Here is a 13,966-nt window from a genome sequence, read left to right as displayed (position 1 = left end):
GAAAGTGGCTCTTTATTCGATACAATGCTGGCTGATATGAAAACCCTGTTAGGTAACATTGCAAGGGGGCCGACGCAGTGGACCATGACTGTTTGTGCAAGAATGCACATGCATTATGTGTGTTTGTCTGCTTGAGAAGTCATTTGGGACATGTAGAGCACTTGAAAAAGTACAGATGACCTGCTGCTTGTAGGTGGACTGAAATATCTCGGTTTGAGGACTAAGAATGACGTATGCAGCCTCACGTATTGTAGCTCAATCCTGCTCTGTTTATACTGCCCTGGGGAGAGAAGGGAGCGGAAAGAGAAAGAACGAAAGGGGGAAAGTAAAACAGAGAGAAATCTTGATGCTCTCACTTTGCCCTTCCTTTTCTACATCCAGAGGGGGTGTTTCTCTCTCTTTTCTATGCTGTCTTTAACCTGAAGCGCAATGGGAGCATAAAGCATTACCTTAAGCAGTGGATAGAACGGGTTCGTGAATACACACAAGTACACACTTGTGCAAATTAATGACTGATCTCAACATTTTCTTGGTGCAGTAGCAGTTTGTAGAAACTTTAAAGCTGATGTCTGTAACATTTCAATGCTTTTGATACTTTCTGCTATCCCTGTTTAATGTGCAGAGGTTTTAATTATGAGGAGATGTGAGATGAGTCTATGTTGTAATGTCTAAGATTTAGCGTTTAGTTTTTAATGTTTTATTTTAACACTAACCTAAATAAAAGTTTTGGGATTGGAATATATTATTAATGTTTTTGAAATAAGTCTCCTATGCTACCTAGGCTGCATTTATTTGATCAAAATACAGTAAAAACGGCAATATTGTGAAATATTATTACGATTTAAAATAAGTCTTTTCTATTTTAATATATTTTGAAATGTAATTAATTTATGTGATAGCAAAGCTGAATTTTCAGCATTATTACTCAAGTCTTCAGTGTCACATGATCCTTCAGAAATGATTCTAATATGCTGATTGGGAGCTCAAGAAATATTTATTATTATTATGTTTTGCTGATTAATATTTTTGTGCAAAAGAACAGCATTTATTTGAAATCAAAATCCTTTAGGAATCATTTAACATTAAAAATTTCTCTATTGTCACTTTTGATTAATTTAATGTGTACTTGCAGAATAATAGTATTAATTTTTTTCTTTAAAAAAACTGATCCCAAAATTTTCAATGGTAGTGTTTTTTTGTTTAGTTTTTTGGACAAAATCTATCTGCTATTTATCAGTTATCAGCAATAACATAAAAATATATTTTTTTGTAGACTTAGTAGTGTAGCAGATAATAATGTAACCATGTGATGTTAAAAATATTCAATATTTGCTCAAGTATTCAATATGATTTTTGAGATGACACTATCAAATTCACACACTAGATGGCAGAGTACATTGTTTAATTGTCAGCATCTTGCTAAATTAACACTGTGGAAATCTAACACATATTAAAAAACACAGCACATACAAGTAGTGTGTACAATAGAGCCTTTAAACACTTTTTATTTATACTTTTTTATATAATTTCTCTAGCTTTGTCATCTTAGATTATTTTTTTCTGAGCTTTTCACAATACATTCTGGCATTATCTTATCCACAGACTATACATGTGATGCTGTCCACAATAAGATATCAGATCAAGTGCCTACATACCTACAGTATGATGCCTTAAAAAGCATTCTAGGCAGCTCACTGGGTTTTGTAACACTAAACACCTTGAAGCCTATTTTAGCCTTTCTCTCGGCCTCTCTCACTCTCTTTTGTTCTGTTCATGGATCTGCACACATGACGAAAGATAAAAGATGGCACGAACAGAATAAACCACGCTAGAAACACAAGCACGCTATTTACATTCATTCAAGTAAGCAGTCTATACATAATTTCCTAAGTTTCAAATCTGAGAGGCAAAGCTGTTGCATTAGGAATGAGAGAGCCAAAAGCCACATCAATGGGAACCGACAGATACAGCGCTGTGGTTCCGGAAGGATCAAAGGGTGTGTTATTGAATTTAGCGGGGGTGAATCAAGTGCTTTATTCAGGTTGGAACTCTATCAGGGAGGGGAGAGGAGCCCATCACTGCTCTGAATGAGGGAAAGAGCCGCCTGGAGGCCGAGCCTCAGAGGAACGTCACCAATGAATTATTCACAGATAGGAAAGGCTAGCTACCGGCTGCTCTCGCTTGCTCTCCGTCCCTCTATTTCATCCTTTTGCCATCTTTCATTGCTTTTTTCACCCTTCCTCCGTGTTTTCACAGCATTCTGTATAATGTACTCTTTCATTCATTATCTCCATCTCCTTCCCAGGTTCTAAATTGTGTATTATGACTCTGAATCAGCAACACACACTCTGGATTTTCACTCTCTATCTTCCTCTCTACAACACACTCTGACCAGATCATTAAAAGAATATTTAAACCAAAAATGAATGGTCATAATTTACTCACCCTCACCGTGTCCCATTTGACTAATCTAGTTTTAAGCAATAAAGAGGACACAAAAGCACCTCATCTATATCTATATCTCCAGTCTTCTCAAGTCATATTATAGCTTCAGATTGATAGATTGAGATTTAAATAATTTAAATTGGCTATTGTATGACTTCTGAAAACTTGGAATGCAGCACAATCAATCATACAGAACATATTTATGGTGCTTTTTGTGTCCTTTTTCAGTATACAAGTGTTATAAGGGTGAGTAAATGATGGCAATTTTTATTTTTTTTGCATCTTCTTTTATCTATATTTTATGCAACTTTTGCATCGGCATCTTATATTTACTCACATATATCAGTTGAAGATATAGATATAAATATATAAATACAGTATATATATTTTTTACAGTGCACTGTCAAATGTGACAGTAAAAATATTTTTAATGTTACAAAAGATTTCTGTTCCAAATAAATACTGTCCATTTGAACTTTTTATTCATCAAAGAATCCTTAAAAAAATGTTGATTCCAACATTGATAATAATAAGAAATGCTTCTTGAGCATATTAGAATGATTTCTGAAGGATCATGTGACACTGAAGACTGGAGTAATGATGCTGAAAATTCAGCTTTGCCATCATAGGAATAAATTACACTTTAAAATATATTCAAAAAGAAAATGGTTACTTTAAATTATAATAACATTTTAAAACATTCTATCAAAATATTGTTTTACTGTATTTTTCCTTGTCAAAAACATTACAAAAATCTTACCGACTTTACTGACTTTTGAATGGTAGTTTAATAATATTTTTTCCTTTTTATATATTGGGGTAAAATATGAACCAAACATGTTTTCACACAATTGTATCTCGTCCTGAAAACGATGAAATGTATTTGAAGAAAGAAGAAAAACATGTATTCGTCATCTTCCTTCCGTCCTTCATCTCTCTCTCTCTCTCTCTCTGTGGGAGGGGTCTTAGTTGGAAACATGTAATTTTGCTCAGTTTCTGGCCCCTTTGCCCCCGTCTCCCACCTCTGGATGACTCATTAGGTAGCGCTCCGCTTCAGCTCCCTGTTATTTATGCAGATAAAAAAGGCAAATTAATGACGGGCACCCGGGGAGGCACCATGCAGCCAGAGAAGGGAAAATGAAAGGCTAGACCGGCAGATACAATGTGTGCAGCCGGTGACACATTCACTGAGTCAGTCGAGCGAGGCATTTACATGTTTGCCACTTAAACTGTCCCACTGGTAAAAATCAAACTGGCAAATCGATGACAGTAATTCCAGAATTCACCCTTGACATTAAGTTTGTTAAGGTCATGGGTGTGTAAGCAAGAACTGGTAATTTATCACAGTCACCTCCACAGATTCTTAAAGTGACAGTTCACCCAAAAATATATATATTTCTATCATTATATATTCTGTTATTATTTAATCATCCTGAAAGTGTCCTAAACCTATATGACTATTTTCCATTATAAAACGGTTAGTTCCTGTCCTTGCAACCACTCTTAGCAACGTAAACTGTATGTTCTCAATTGATATTGCTCATTGAAGCTGTATTATGTAGAAGAGTATTGTGAGAAAGAGATCGAATGAGCGAGTTTATTACCTGCATTCAGATTTAGCATTTTCCTTCAGGTCAGTCATTAGGTAATAATAAAAAATCTGTTTAAATGTCCGATGTATTATCTTGTCCTTTTAACATTTAAGGGGTTTTCCCTTGACTAACAGCGCTTGTCAGTTGTCTTGTTCCATGTTCACAATAGTTTCGTCTTTTCAATATAAAAGTCTTCGCTACTGACTGACACACTCAAAAAGACAGTCTTTGCCACCATCTAATGGCATGAATATGTAACTTCTGTTGCTGTTCACGGTCAGGGACTATTTTTTCCGGCGGAAGGAAGGTTTTTAGAAAAAGTTTACTTCATGAAAGTTGCATTGATACATATTTCTGGGTTTAATATTTGTATTGTGTGGTAACCGTTTTATAAAAACAATAAGGTTCTCGAGGCGGTGATGTATCGTAAATAAGTCACGGCTGAAGGGCGTTGTTAGGCACGACACAATTCATGATACAGCACAGCCTCTCGTACCTTATTGCTTTCGTAGAACATAAAAGAAGAAACCTTACTGAATGTCTAAGCTGCTCATTTCCAGGGACCAGATGCTGTAACTATTCAAAAAAGGTTATAAAACTATTAAAAACATTTATGTTAATTGAAATAAAGCTGAATTAAAATATAAATATTAATTGAAGAACTTGGTAAAACTTTATTTTACAGTGTCTTTGTTACACGTTACATGTAATTACTATAGTAATAACTATAAATTAAGCATAAACCAATTCCTAATCCTACCCTAACTCTATATTAAGTACATTTAGTTAAATAATATTACTCAATACTTAAATATATAAATGTATAGAAGACACCTTTAAATAAGGTGTAACCAAAAATGTAAACTATAAATGAAAATTTGAAATGTTGCTTTAGGAATAAACTGAAAAGTAAAAAAAAAAAAAAAAAAAAAAAAAAAATCTAAATAGCAATATTTAAAAAAAAAAAACTAATAAAATGACATAACGAAATTACTAAAAAATAAACTAAAATATATAGAAATAAAAGCTTATTCAAATATTAATACAACTAACAAACTAAAATTAAAACTAAAATGTAATAAAAAAAAAAAAAACAGCATAAACAATAAATAGTCAATCTGATATTCCAGGTCCTCACAAGCAATACAATAAATTTTTCTTATTCACTAAAAATGTTCAATTGACCCTATCTCATTTGCACTTACACAGTAAAACACGGCGCATGATAATTGTTCGTGAGACATCAGACATCGGTGATGCATCATATTTGAATCTCTATGCACATACAAATGATATTCGATAGCTAACAGCAGAGAGAAAAATGTTAATTTCTTTGGTAAGGAGAAAGTCACACAGATTTAGAATGTTTAAGGTGAGTAAATAATCATTTTTGGCTGAATTATCCCTTTAAAGATCCATTTTGCATCTTAAATGAGCTTTAAATAACTTTTAAAGCATTAAATATTTTTTTTTTCACCAGAAACATTTGCAGCCCTCAGGTTAACACCCTTGACGCTGCACTGAAGTGGTTACACTTTAGTGCGTTTTAGCACAAAACACTTTCAGCGCCCTCACGCAGGGTGTGTGAGGGAAGTGACATTTGAGACGCTTTTTAGAGCCAAAACTGAGAGCGGGACGCACACGGCGAGGGGCGTTTAAAGACTAAAACCACTCTGAAGGAGGAGCCGAAGACACTTTCTCTCTAGCTCTGATAGACATTATAGCAGCGGGCTAGATGAGACTGACCTTCAGTATACACCAGGCCAGATGTCTTTGTGGATGGATCCCCAGCTGCTTGATATAAAGAGAGTTTTAAGTTATTGCCTGCTGTACAGTCGACTTAGGACACGAGGCGTCATGAGACAAAGCCAAGGCTGAGCTTCAGTTTTATTGTGCTGCTTGTAATGCTTACTGCTTTTATAACTTCTGCCATGAGCTCTTTTATTTGAAAACTTCATGGCAAGTGGGTTTATAAACATCTCTCTGGTTTATTTTCCGTCCCGGGGATTCTGTCAGCTAACCTCAAAACGTAAAGTACGATGAGTTAGCGTGATGTGCTCTTTGCCAGACGTGTTGCGTAAGGAACCCATTGAATAAATGATGCATTATCATGAGAAATCCCTCAGACCACATTTTTAGACTAACAGGTCTGAGTATACATTAACAAAAAGAAAAACACCCTCATATTTCTTCTGTTTTCCGAGGATAACATGATACGCTGACACGCATGAGCTCTACACAATCTACGGTACTAAAGATAAACGATCCCCCTAAAAGCTCCACAGAACATTCATCCACTCTGAAAAAGACCCCGACTTCCAGAGAGGAGAAGTTAGAAGTGGAAAGAGAGTGCTTAAATTGAAAGAGAAGCAGAGGGGGGAGCCCGAAGAAGAATGAGCGAATGAGATGAAAGAGTAGACAGAAGGACGCAGAGCTGAACTAATGCCGTGTTTGATCCCTTTCTCCGGTGGGCGGCTGCCAGGCCTCAGCTGCAGGTATCAGAATTCAAGAGATGCAGGTTTATGAAGCCTCTGTTTAAGTGTACACCATTAGAGAGAAAACAAAGATGAGAGCTCTGAAAGTACATCATGAGAAAAACTGTGGCTGATGGATATGATGACAGACAACAAAATGATACTGGATTTCAATATTTTCTGTAGAAAATGTAAGTGGTGCTTGACAGCACACATTGCTAGTATCAGCGGTAAATTGACAAAAACTTAATTGTTATTTGTAAAAATAAAATTAAATGCAATTTTAGTAAAAAAAAAAAAAAAAAATAATAAATCAAAAATATTCAACATTAGTTATTTAGTCAATATTTCAAAATCAAATATTGTATAATTTTAAAAGATATTTGTCATAAGCTTTTAACAAAACAAAAAATTATTCAAAAAGTAATATTGGTTAGTGTGTTGTGGGAGGTTACTATGTGATCGCTAAGCTTTTAATAGTGTTTTTAGCACATTGCTATAAGGTTGGAAGGGTATTCTGGATGGTTGTCCACATGTCTTCTAAGGGTAGCCTACGTTTACATGACAACGATGTATTAAAAACAGAAAACATTTTTCCTTTTATTCTTCGCGTACAGATGATGCCATTGTCAAAACGATCCCCGTTCACATGTAAAAATGACTAAAAATACATGTACTATACATGCCAGGCCAGTAGTTGGCGATGTCACTTTGTAAAGAAACACTACGCGCCTATAGACTGAACAAGTAATAGAGGGTATGCACGTGACGTCACCGTCGACCGCTATGACTGCGGTCACGCCCGCTAAGTGGCAAGAGACTGAGCGGCAGCATTGGTTTTCAGCGTGAATGTCGCGAAAAACACACAAAACACATCCAAAATGGGAAAGAGCTTTGTGATTGACTGTACAAATAGCTTTGACACAAAACCTGAGGTATATATTTAAAAACTCCCGAAAGCTACAGAAAAAAAGAAGCAAATGGATCACTGCAATTCACAGAAACAGCAGAGAAACATTGATCTGCAGTTATCATTTTGTGTCGAATTGTTGGATTTTGAGGTAAAATCATACCGTATATATTGTATTGTTATATATTAAGTTGACAACTCATCAATTAAATATTTTCCATCTTATATTCTGCATAATTGGGTGTTTTTCAATAAACAACACAGACAAAAACTATACTATAAAACTATATATGTTTTAGGGCTGGACAATATGACGATATAACATTGATATAAGCGATTACGCGGATTTAAACCTACCTATATTGTAGTTATATAAAATATTCACAGGCAGATTTGCTTTATGTATTTCCCCTCGTCGAAATCAGGCACATATAAATGTCAGGAAACATGACTCCTGGCTGCATGTCAATATCCATGGATTAGGTTTATTTGACAAGTTGTAAGGAACACATTCAATTCCAACCTTTAGTGTAATTCGTTAGTTTTACTCGCGTTTTCGCAGTTTCCCGTATTAAATCAAGTCACGCAGCAAGTTCTTTTGCCACTCAGTCCAGCTGAAGGAGCGCGCTTTCAGCGGGAAAGTGACGTCAATGCATACCATCTATACCGAAGTCCCTTTAAGTGTTATTCTATAGTCTTTGGTAATATGCATGCGCATGACATCACTGTTTTCACAAATATGAATTTCTGTAGATTACATGGTACTTTGAAACCCGTTTTCAAAAGTTTGTGTTTTCATCCCCCAAAATGCTGTTATGTAAATGAACAGCCAAACGCATAAAAATCTTATGTTTTTAGTAGAAAATGGTGTCAAGTAAACGGCCCCCAAGGTTTCCCGAACTTGGGTTAGGGAAGCATTAGGGAAGTGAGGGGGTTGTTGAATTGACAGAAAGCTAACAATCTCTCGCAAAAAATAAATAAACGATTTTAAAATGAAAAGGATTAGAAATATTTTGTTTACCTCCATGTCATGTGACCAATTAACCAACAAGAACCATGAACATCCAAATGTATAATTGAAATATTAAATTAAAATCTCAGGGGGTACTTCAAGTGAAAATTTTAGTGAAAGGGGTTCAGGCGACAAAAAAGTTGAATAATTCTTGCTTGAAGAAATTCTGGTAGCTAGAAATGGCTTGAGGATTAGAAAAAAGATAGCACACCTTACAAGCCACATAATTGTAAGTATCCTTCATGTTTGTAGCAAAAATGTGTGACTAGTTACATGCTGAAGTTTAATAAAAATTAGCTACATCTTTAAATCCCTAAAACCCTAAGTATGAGCAATAATAAGTCTTAGCGAACACCACTAAATATTGATTATATTCTCTCCATTCCTTTATTCTACAGTATAGCAGTTCACACACATTTAATATACTCTTTATTTTCACGGACTGCATTAAAACTCTACTATGCAGAATCTTGCAAAGTATTTTGTTTATTTGAGATGGTAGATGCTCAGACCGTTGGGAAGACTGTGTGATACCTTGAGATAAAGGGGAACAAACAAGAAAAAGCAACGTGAGAGCGCTAGAATCGTCCCCCAATAACGTAAGCTGATTTAGAGGCTCTTCTTTCCACATCTGACCCTCCTCCTCCTCATCATCATCAACCCTCTCCAGCACTTTGCAGCACAGATTACAAGGTTTCAGAGAATCAATCAAGAATCGGTCTCTGTGTCTTTCATGAGTATGCACATTATGCACAAACAAGACATCAAATCAGCAGAACCACCATCATCACTGCAAACTGAGCGCTTGTACAAGCCTCCTGTTACTGTCACAATGCTGCAGCTTTACTGAATTGTTTAAATGTAACACATCTGGCTGTCTTTCTCTTTATTAGTGGCGTTTTCTAAACCAAGTACCACTATACTTTTGAACAACTTGCTTGATAGCTTTTTGAGGAGAGCTGTGTTTTAACTTTCCCTGGCATTTAGATTTACACCCCAGAAAGAAAGATAATTTTCAAAAGCCCAGGCAATGAACAAGAACATCCTAACAACCGAACAGTGGCATGCTAAAAATAACTCAGAACACCACATAGCAATCCCCCCACAACAAGCTACCATTGTGGCGCAGACTTTTGCCTGTCATGTACTGTGCCACTCATTTTCTAAAGAAAATATAAAGTACCAATGTGTATTTCTTTTTATCCAGTGTCCTCCAATGGACAATAGGGCAAAAACTGGGAATGTTGACACCGGGTCTTAAGACTGATCATCCTTGCAGTGCCAAACCACATGTAACCATATGTCCTCCCTTGGGTGGAAGAGTGATGTTACATGTCAAGAACTGGCAAATCTGGTGCAGTCATATATTTAATTTAAAGGTGCCCTAGAATTAAAAATTGAATTTATCTTGGCATAGTTAAATAACAAGAGTTCAGTACATGGAAATGACATACAGTGAGTCTCAAACTCCATTGTTTCCTCCTTCTTATATAAATCTCATTTGTTTAAAAGACCTCCGAAGAACAGGTGAATCTCAACATAACACCGGCTGTTACGTAACAGTCGGGGTGTACGCCCCCAATATTTGCATATGCCAGCTCATGATTGAGGTATAACACAAGGGCAGCCAGTTTTAATGTCTGGATCTGTGCACAGCTGAATCATCAGACTAGGTAAGCAAGCAAGGAAAACAGCGAAAAATGGCAGATGGAGCGATAATAACTGACATGATCCATGATAACATGATATTTTTAGTGATATTTGTAAACTGTCTTTCTAAATGTTTCGTTAGCATATTGCTAATGTACTGTTAAATGTGGTTAAAGTTACCATCGTTTATTACTGTATTCATAGAGACAAGAGCCGTCGCTGTTTTCATTATTAAACACTTGCAGTCTGTATAATGCATAAACACAACTTCATTCTTTATAAATCTCTCTAACGGTGTAGCATTAGCCATTAGCCACGGAGCACAGCCTCAAACTCATTCAGAATCAAATGTAAACAATATAACAGTATACAATACTCGCATAATCCGACGCATGCATGCAGTATGCATGACTTTAAACTTTGTAAAGATCCATTTGAGGGTTATATTAGCTGTGTAAACTATATGCACTGTTTAAGGCAAGCGCGAGCTCCGGGGGTGGAGAACGTGCGATTTAAAGGGACCACAACCTGAATCGGTGCATTTCTAATTATGCCCAAAAATAGGCAGTTAAAAAAATTAATTAAAAAAAATCTATGGGGTATTTTGAGCTGAAACTTCACAGACACATTCAGGGGACACCTTAGACTTATATTACATCTTGTAAAAAAACATTCAATGGCACCTTTAATATTAAAGCTGCAGTCCGTAAATTTTGCCTCTTTGTCACCATCTCTGTTTGAAACCTGCAATTGCAGTTATTTGTGGAATGATCATATTTATGTGGGTTGTGCGTCGGCATGGCTCCTCAGCACGTATGAATCGCACCGGTGGATACTGTAGTTCGGAATCGCAGATTGTAGTTTTGGAAGTATGAGCAAAATAATAATTTTAAGTAACATGTCTGCCACTTTTGTTCTGACTAACTGAGGAAAAAAAGCATTACAATAAATCACACTGCCAATGGTGATTAAATCAAACAATCGCTTAGCTCGGATCACGTCAAATTATTATTATTTTTATACTTTGTTCTAAAATTGTTAAATGTTAACAACATCAGCATTGCGTGACTATTTGTATTTAGTGTGTATTAGCGTTACCTGTAGATTTCAATTTCTGTAGCCACTTTTGACTATGGGTGAATCTCCAGTTATTACTGATGACCGTCATTTGGACATTTCTGGATTACAATCCGCCATCAAAATGATCAGTTTAATTATAACTCCTTCTTCATGTAAACAGACGTGACGTAATGATGCAAAGGCGAACGGTGGCATGCTTGAATTTGCATGCTCAAAACCCACTAGTATTTTATTATAAAACATTATTACAAGCTTACCGTTGTGAATCGGGCTAAGGTAAAGAGATAGTTTTGAACACTGGCTGGTTATGTACTTCCATTGATTTAGAATCATTTTTAACCAAAAAACGTTACGGACTGCAGACACAATTTTTACATATTTTCTTCCTCCATCCACCATTAAGGGCACTTACCTGTAAAAACAACAACATTACAACTATGGATTTCAAAAGAATAAAATAACTGTCAGATTTGATCATTAGAACTTTTTTTCTTTTAGTTTTTTACACTATTTTTATACCCCAGCACCTTCTTGTGGACCCCTGCTCTATGGTATAGCCTACTCATTAGGCCCAGCTGAGATGTGGCACAGCCATAAAACATTAGTTCTGGGCCCTGTAAATTTAATCAACAGTCCTGGCAGCAAATGGTTTCTGAGAAACATGCCAGCTCATGCAGACCTTCAAAACTGATGAGAAGAAACACTCCAACCCTCTAAAGGGCAGAGAATGCATTACAAAGAGATGGAGGACAAAGACAAAATATTTAAAAAAAACAAAAACATTTTCTGAATCATAATGGCATTTCTGGGCACCCACAGCAGAACTAATATGACAAAAGATTTTTGAAAACATTGAAGAGAATGTCAGTTATTCCACAAATTCTTTGTGCAGGACGTGAAATAAAGAAGCATTCTCAAAATGAGAATAACATAAATATTGGTTTCCAAATCCAACAGGCATTTTAATCTTAACTCACGTGTCTACTGAAGAATTCATCCACTTCTTCTTGGAGTTTTTTCTGGCACTCTGGATGGATCGCTAACAGGTAGCACACGAAAGCTAGCGTGTTGCTGCTCGTCTCATAGCCGGCCAACAGGAAGATGAAGGCCTGACCGATTATCTCATCCTCTGTCATCATTCTCTTCTGCTGGACGCGCTTGGTGGACTCGTTTCCAGGACCAGCTTCTTGTCCATCGTCCATCCCCTGTTCGGTGCAAGTCTGCTCATCGGCGTCGTTGACCACATCAAAGTGCTCCAAAGACAAATGATTGTTGCTGGCCCTTACGTCCAGCATCAGCTGCAGGAAGTCTCGCCGTCGCTGTAGACAACAAACAGATCATAAGCTTGTTTATGTGGTTGATACTGATGATGCCTCATTAATTAATTTGTTCATGGCCATACCTGTTCTGGTGGAAGATCATCCCTCTGTTTAATCATCTTTTGGATACATTTGATAAAAAAGGAATTCATCTCATCCCTCGTTTTATTGGGAAGTAGGGCAGCAAGTGGCTGAAGGAGAAATGGAAATGCCACTACAGCAAAACCAGAAAAAAAAAAAAAAAGGACAGTCAGAAAAATGTACTTTTTCCTCTTACTCAGATGATAAATATGCTAATCACAATATCAGCATAATGAAAAGTTTCATATTATCATCTGTCGGAAGCACTTTCCATGCTGTCCAAGACAGAAATAAATGCTACCCTGCATTGTGATTTAGATGTGATGGTCGAACGTACAAACTAATATCATGAAGGGTCTGAAGAAGTTAAAAGCGAAGAATTTGGAAGCATGGTGCACAAAGGGGTCATCTGGATTGTTCTGAGAGTCCACCTGCGTACCAAACGCAACACTGGCAATTACATCCATTGTGAAGCAGCCGAAACACCTGCAAAACAGACATGTATTACATTATTAAAAGCTCATCGCAATGTCTAAAAATAACAATAAGGTGTGCTCACACACATATACTGAACTCAAAGAAACTCATACTTGTGGATGTTGAAGCTGTTACCAGACTCGGCATGGCTCTTCAGGTTTCTCAGTAACGTTTCTGTGGCCGTGTTGATGAGGGGAACCATCTGCAAAGCGAATATTGTGCCCATACAGATATTAGCATCAGTAAACACCACAAACAAGTGCAAGGGAGTTAGTTTTCAACTAAAAACATATGATTTTTATGCATTTTGGCCATTCTTTTACATGACAACAGTGTTTTTGGGGGCCTGAAAACGCAAAAACTTGAAAACGGGTATCAAAATGGACGTTTTTGAAAATGATACTGCTATTGTCTTCATGTAAACTACTAGAATGGGAATTTGTGAAAACGGTCAATAGGTGTGTAGTGTTTCTTTACAAAGTGACATGGCCAACTACTGGCCTGGCATGCATAATACAGTGTTTTTAGTCATTTTAGCACATAAGTGTGATCGTTTTGACAATAGAATCGTATGTATGCGAAAAATGCAAAGATTTTTTTTCCATTTTTAGCACATCATCGTTGTATTAATGTACCCTTAGATTAAAGCAAATTAAATAATAATTATATAAATTATATCTAAATATAGCCCTTCTATAAAATCACAAAAAAAACAAAAAAAAAAACAATAAATATTGAAAATGGTTTGTGCATACATATTTGGTCAGATATTAAGCTGTAGACTCTGCTGACAGTATAATACTTTTCTCCCCACATCTATCATTAAAAGCACATGGGAAATAGCAATGAGGCGAGTCCAATAACGGTTTTTTGATTCCAGAGAGCATGACTAATGGGAAAAGGGCTCAATTTTACGATCTTAAGAA

General features: G+C 36.2%; 1 protein-coding gene across 6 annotated transcripts in view; it reads right to left on the bottom strand.

The window, feature by feature from the left end:
• The window catches only part of tbxas1 (thromboxane A synthase 1 (platelet)), a 92,461-nt gene that overhangs the window by 12,467 nt on the left and 66,028 nt on the right, over positions 1-13,966 (bottom strand). For all 6 annotated transcript variants that reach the window (XM_067390130.1, XM_067390134.1, XM_067390131.1 and 3 more), the window contains 4 exons: positions 13,154-13,242; positions 12,901-13,049; positions 12,566-12,696; positions 12,141-12,482 (listed from right to left, as the gene is read on the bottom strand). In XM_067390130.1, the coding sequence (XP_067246231.1) occupies positions 12,141-12,482; positions 12,566-12,696; positions 12,901-13,049; positions 13,154-13,242 (711 nt within the window). The remainder of the gene's footprint in view (positions 1-12,140; positions 12,483-12,565; positions 12,697-12,900; positions 13,050-13,153; positions 13,243-13,966) is intronic.

The sequence above is a fragment of the Chanodichthys erythropterus genome, chromosome 7 (genome assembly GCF_024489055.1).
Source record: "Chanodichthys erythropterus isolate Z2021 chromosome 7, ASM2448905v1, whole genome shotgun sequence".
Classification (NCBI taxonomy): Eukaryota; Metazoa; Chordata; class Actinopteri; order Cypriniformes; family Xenocyprididae; genus Chanodichthys; species Chanodichthys erythropterus.
Note: the sequence above shows the minus strand (reverse complement) of the source record. Positions and strands in the feature narration are given on the sequence as shown.